Source organism: Pundamilia nyererei, unplaced genomic scaffold (genome assembly GCF_000239375.1).
Source record: "Pundamilia nyererei isolate P.nyererei 1_Seehausen unplaced genomic scaffold, PunNye1.0 scaffold00139, whole genome shotgun sequence".
In the NCBI taxonomy this organism is placed as follows: Eukaryota; Metazoa; Chordata; class Actinopteri; order Cichliformes; family Cichlidae; genus Pundamilia; species Pundamilia nyererei.
Window position 1 is genome coordinate 675,446 of NW_005187540.1, and position 6,551 is coordinate 681,996.

At 50.7% G+C, this 6,551-nt stretch overlaps 1 protein-coding gene across 1 annotated transcript in view; it reads left to right on the forward strand.

Moving 5' to 3' along the window:
- The window catches only part of LOC102209295 (CREB-regulated transcription coactivator 2), a 29,521-nt gene that overhangs the window by 8,887 nt on the left and 14,083 nt on the right, over positions 1-6,551 (forward strand). Inside the window, 6 exon segments of the mRNA XM_013913611.1 lie at positions 1,268-1,369; positions 2,655-2,765; positions 3,779-3,840; positions 4,953-5,021; positions 6,050-6,156; positions 6,374-6,376. Of these exon segments, the coding sequence (XP_013769065.1) occupies positions 1,268-1,369; positions 2,655-2,765; positions 3,779-3,840; positions 4,953-5,021; positions 6,050-6,156; positions 6,374-6,376 (454 nt within the window).

Below are 6,551 nucleotides of genomic sequence, written 5' to 3' on the forward strand. Positions count from 1 at the left end.
GTGTACCTCTGGTGCAAATTACTGACCTCTGTCATCATTTTAAGTGGGGGAACTTGCACAATCGGTGGCTGACTAAATACTTTTTTGCCCCACTGTACATAATTCGCACTTTACTTTCTTCTTTCCTGAATCTTATCTTATCTTATCATATTATATACATTTGTACTTATGTAAATATGTATATTTTTATAGTTTTTCCTTTCTCTTAGTTTAGGTAAAAGTTTTTCTAGTATGTTCCTCACAGTCGGGGGGGAGTATTTTTTAGCCAGGAAAAACATTTCACTGTATGTTGTACTAGCTATAACTACATGTGACAAATAAATAAATAAAGAAAGTAAAGAAGAAACGGCGTCTGCGCTCCGCTGCTTTAACCTGACGTCCAGCTTGGTCCCCGGTTCCTGGAGCCGGGGCGAACCTGAGAGCTCAGACGTTAACGCGGCGCGGCTTCGTCGTTGGTTTGATGCATTTGAGCCGCGCAGATAGCGAATGACTTAAATCTGTTCCTCTGACGGACAGATCCGTCCCTCGGGTTTGTTTAAAGCGAAGATTAAACAGGAAGTTGCCGCTGCGCTCCTCTTTGGTGATCATCCAATCAGAGCTGGACCTGGAGCCTGAAGGGGCGTGGTCAGAAGGTTGAACGAGTTCCGTATGGCAGAGGATTGAGCCTGAGCATGCTCTGGCTCCGCCCCCTTGCTTCTCATTTATGCACTGGTATTTGCAGGTCTACAAAGATTGTTCTCGTCATAATTCTGCTTCAGAGACTTGGGTGTAAGGTAACCACGGCGCCCTCAGTGGGGCCACCATCTTTGTATTTGGATGCTTTTATGATGTAAACAGTGATGTCATCAATAATCCCAAATCTGTGGCGGAGACCGGTGCGAGGAAGCGGCGTTTTTCTGTGCAGGCTGAGCGACTTGTGCGGAGGTGAAGGCGGAGGTGAAGGCGGAGTCAGGCGGAGGTGAACGTGGTGTAGACGATGAGAAGAAAGCAGGGCTTTTTTTCACTCTTATCTGTAACACCATCAGCGCTGCTCTTCTTCCCACATCCACCCCTCCGCCTGCTGCCCTCGCGTCATCACAGCACCAAAGCATTAAACGCAACCTTTGACGACATCACTGAAGTGAGCAGGTAACCAGGTGAAGTGATCACCTGGTTACCTGCTCAGGTAACGAGTCTGTATGGGGAAGCACGGTCGGTGAGTTGCGGCTCGCCGAGGTTCTGGTCGTCTCGTGTATTTGATCTGATTGACGGTGTTTTTCTTTCACAGCTTCAGGCCCAGAAGCTCCGCCTTGCCAGGAATCAGGGGCCGTACTATGGCGGCTCATTACCAAACGTGAACCAGATCGGCAGGACCCCTCAGGACTTCCAGGTAATCGACTGCTACTGCACTTTCACCCTGATGTCACTTCCTGTTTCTTTTCTTATGTCGTAGGTGCAGGACAGCGAGCGTCAGAGTATCGCTCGATCTCTGCTGACGTGATAAAGACGCCTGTTTTGTGTAAACGTTACTGCCTACGTTTGAGTATTGAAGTAATAAGGTGGAAATAAAGGTGGGCTGAGGATGGAGCCCTGTGGGGCTCCTGCAGAACATTTAAGGCGGTCTGATGCTTTCGGTGGTTTGCGTGCGGCAGATGTGATCAAAGCCACAGACGGTCTCTGTCGTCGCCTCTCATCCGCTTAGTTTCTCTTTTGGTTTGAATCTTTGGTCCTGATCGTATCTCTTTACTCTCCTCGTGTATATTTTTAATGCTTTTTTTTGTCCTTCCTGAAAAAAGAAATGTGAGGAAACGGCGCTCTGCCTTCAGCGTCAGTGTTTACTGATTCTTTTGTGACGAGGAAGACGATGGGCTCAGTGTTTTCTCTCCTTTATTCTGGAGTCAATCAGGCACCGGGTCTCTGCTGTGAGCTCCAATCAGATGTGGGCAGCAGGAGTTAGAAAGCCGAGCCCGCTCATCATCTCTGACTCATCAGTGTTTCCATCACACTCGGTCTGTAATGGCGCTGTTCGTGGCTCCTCCTACTCTGCTGCAGTGGAGCTGAGCGTGGACAGAATGTCTCTCAGGTGTTTGAGTTTCCTCCTGTGGGTCTGATGCAGATGGCTGATCCCACATTAAAGGATCTGTCTGCATCAGAGCGACCCAAACACACACAGGTAGCCTGCAGAAGCTCCACCCCCTGATCCAACGGGGTCTCTGTTGTGTGGCTTGTTAACGCCCTCCTGCAGCTGCTGATCCTCTGATCTAGGAAGGTCTCGTCTGCTCGGGGCTCTCCAGTTCTCCCCTGGGGTCGTGCGGGGAACTCTGGGACCGCGGTTGCCCCGGGACACGAGCTTCACTTTACAAACAGCCGTTGGTCCCTACAGGCTGACCTCACCGCCTCATCTTTGTTCAGTTTATTTGAATTATACTCGAAGATCAGACAAAAATGCTGTTTCAATAACCACAACATGTGTCAGTGAACGAATTCTCTGAGTAAATATCTGAGATTACAAATACTGAGCAGAGTAATCCTGACCAGGTCACATTATTATGGGCTTTTATTTTGAAGTGTGTGAGGCTTCCTGTTTCCTCAGTATTTACAGGTGTGGAAATGATGCTGACTCTGTCCTCTCCTCTCATTCCTCCCCTCTCTGTCCCCCCCCCCCCCCTCCTCAGGGCTCCTTCCCGTCCACTCTGGAGTCCAGTCGGGCGACGCGGCATCACGGGCTGGTGGAGCGAGTGCAGCGGGACCGCCGCTTCGTCTCGCCGGTCCGACCATATCGCAAAGTATCCTTCAGTTTACGCGAGGCTCCCTGTCTTATTCCAGATTGTTCCTGTGCTCCCGACTTCCTGTCTGTCTGTTTACTTCCTGTAAAGACTGTGAAACCTCTCAGCTGCACTTTGATTGCTGGGAACTATTTTCAGCAGCGGATGACCAAAAATCTGCAGCAGCAGCTCCAGGATGGAGTGTGGAATAAATCAGTGTGTGTGTGTTCGTGGTGACGGAGGATGGCGTGTCAGCTGACAGTGAGCGTTTAGAGATTTTGGCGTGGCGGTAAAATCCAGCGGTGGTGCACTCCTTCTCCTCTGTGGTCGCAGTGATGCGTCATGAAGCCAGTGTTTCAGCTTTTAGGATAACAGAAGGAGACAGGAAGTGCAGGAAAGGCGTCGGGCGGCGAGCTCACAGATGTCGATGCTTTATTGGACGGGTCGTTTTTGTCGCGCTCTTTCTCAGTCGTCCTCTGCGTCGATGGGGCGAGCGGGCGGGGCTGATGCTGAGAGCCACTGCGAGGAACTTTTATCTAAGAAACTCCGAGTGATCACGTTGAGTTTGTGTCACAGCAGCAGTGAAAAAGCTGCTCAGAGAAACAAGTCGTGCAGGCACGCTCGTCTCCACACTTGAAGCTCCTCCCATCTGACAGAAGTGTGACCTTTGACCTTGGTTTGAGTAAGAAGTTGTGGTGAAGCTCTGAGTTCTTCAGACTGCACTGAGCGTTCCCTGTGAGGGCGAGAGTTCAGAGTTCATCCTCTTCCGCTCGCGTCCTGCAGAAACCCCGATGATGAATCAGAAATAAGTTAACAATAAGTTTAAAGAAAAAAACGACATCGGGCTGTCGGGGTTAACGTGTCCTAACAGGGCGGGGTCATTCAAACCCGATGAGCTGATTTAGCCCCCGAGAAGCGACACAGGTGAGTTTCTACAGGTCAGCGTGGTGTCGGCGCCATCTGAAGCTCGTTTAGCTCCTCCTGATACGAAACTGATGAAGCTCTGTGCTTTCCTTAACCTGCTGCTTCCTCAGATGGACAGCTCCCCGTACAGCCCCGCCTACCTGTCGCCACCACCCGACCCCAGCTGGAGAAGGTGCTGTCTGTTAACCCCGCCCCCTGCTCTCCCCGCTGTGTGTGTGTCCGTGTGTCTGTCGGCAGGTCTGTTTCTTTGGTTTCGCTCCTGCTTGCTGTTCCCTCCTGAAGCCTCAGCGTCGCTGCAGTAAAACCTCGACGCTCCTCTGAGATCAGAAACCGGAGGAGATGAAGCTCCGCCTCAGGCTGTGAAGGAGACACTCTGCTGCAGTCTGACCCGTGAATAACATCTGTACACAGATGTTCTGTGATTGTGACGGGCGTTTAACCCGTGCTGCCGCAGCGCTCGAGGAAGACTCTCCTTCCCGCTGCAGTGACTGCGAGGTGACTCTGAGGCTTCAGAGGGTCCCGTGGTCCTCGCGTTGACCGAGAGGAGCCGATTCCAGCCTGTGTTCCTCCTGCTCTTCTTCTTCTTCTGGAATCTTTGGCTCTTTCTTCTTGGCTTCTTCCGCTGCTTCCTGCCTTCTTTCTGCGTTTCCTTCAGAGGGAGGCCGGCTTCCGAACTCCAGGTGTCCTATGAAGCTCCGCCCCCGCAGGTTTCTGCCACTGACTGGTTTCAGGTCTGCCTGCGCTCGCTCCACCTCCTTTGTAGGAGCACGGTGGCGTGGTCAGGTTGGGGGTCTGAGCACAAACTACGGTGGCGATAACGCACTCAGAAAAAACCACAACAAAGCAGGAAGGGGGCGGGGCAGTTAAATGTCACGATGTGCAGAAACATCAGCTCAGATCGCGTCCAGCAAGCCTCCAGCTGAGCTGACCCCTCCCCGCCGCAGGCGGAGCATTACGAGGACTGAAGGAGCCGCGGGACCTGAAATCCTCCACGCGAACGCCCCCACAGGGAGTGAAAACCACGACACATGAAAAGTGGGAGAAGCTCGACCTTCATCCTGCCGTCACAAACAAATGAACAGAATTCAACTGCTCGGGCTTGTTTGGCAGCTCAGGGCCACCGTACAGCAGGACCCGGCAGCTCGAGGCCGCGGAGCCTCCCTCTCTGCTTGGCTTGTTTGTCTCGGAGCCTCCTCCCTCTGCTCCTCTTCGTCACCCTTTGACTTTTCGTCGCTGCTTCCTGCTCGTCAGACCAAAGTAACTTTGTTTTTGTCGATCATAAAGGAATTGGTCTGGAAACTTCCCCGGAGATAAAAGCCAGTTGTTTCGTCTCCCCACCACTGCACTCAACAGGTGAACCCTCCTCGTCCTCCTCTTCCTCCTCCTACCTTCACTTCCTCCTCTTCTTCCTTCCTGCAGCTGTAACCTTCAGAGTGGACTTTTAGAAGAATTAGATCTTTTCGATGCTTCAGACTTTGAAGCTTTCTTCCTTCCTTCATCGCTCGGCCCGAGCTGCTGCTCGTGAAAACCTCTGACCTCGGGTGCAGCAGCTGCTGTCACAGGTCAGAGGTCATGTTGTGCAGCTGTTTGCAGTCAGAGCGAGCCTCCTACGGGGAGCCAGAAATGCCAAAATCACATTAAACACTCCAATATTTCCTCTTATTGCCTGTTAGACGTTTTTACTTCCTGTGAGTGTCGGTTAAACATCAGGCCCAAGTAAATGGATCAGAATGACTCCGCCTTCATTTACATACAGTAGCACAAATGCAGGAAGACGAGAGATCACATGACCTTCACCCCCGTGGAAACATCTGGAACTCGATCTGCAGATGATCCTGAAGGTCAGGTGTTTACTCCAAGGCAGCAAATCAGAGTGAAAGGTCAAAGGTCGATGAGTGAGCAGTAAAACACAGAAAACTGACGGCGTCGGAGTTTAGCTGCTCGTCCAGCATGAATATTAAAACCTGAAAGAAAACATCCAAACGTCGGGTCGCGAGGAGAGTCGCGATACATGCTAATGATTATTAGTTAATGATTAATCAGCACTGTGCAGGAGAAAAGACCAAAGTAATCATTGTTGTTATTACTATGTTTTTACACTCTGACATGACTAACAGCTGAGCATCAGTGAAAACATAAACAGATAAAACAGAAAAGTAAATGTCTGCGTTTTATTTTTTTCATGCTTTGTTGGTTTTTAAAGACAAATTCATTTATTTTTGAATCGCTTCTTTTCATTTTGGCATTTTTGTCTCTCCGTAGTTCGAAAGAGCGTTTCTTTGGCGTCTCATCTCTTTGTTTCACCCTTGCTAACCTTCACCTCCTCCAAGCCTTTGCTCCTCTCCCCCTTTAACTCTCTGTCGGTGTCTCTCGCCCTTCAGGACGAACTCCGACTCAGCGCTCCACACCAGTGTGATGAACCCGCCCTCCGGAGACCCGTTCAGCACTGGCGGACCCACGCTCGCCCTCCAGAACGCCAGAATCGGCGGTGAGTGAAACCGAACCGAACAGACGCCAGCACAGGTGTGCGTTATCAGAGACTTGGAAGACGGTCCGTGTTCAGGGCGCGAAGCTTCAAACATGTTGGAAAGTTAAAGTGAAACTGTTCAGCAGGATTATCCTTTTTTAATAATTACAGGAAAACATTTAAATCCAGCTTTGATTGTAACGGCGACGACCTGAGCGGACACGTTTCAGTGATTCAGTATGTTTGTAATCACCACTGTGTGTGTGTGTGTGTGTGTGTGTGTGTGTGTGTGTGTGTGTGTGTGTGTGCGTGTGTGTGCGAGTGTGTGTGTGATGCTGCAGGTCAGAGCGACGGAGAGGGCAGAAGAAGTGAGTAACGCACATTTATCCTACGTCCAAAGGTCAAACTTCCTCTCA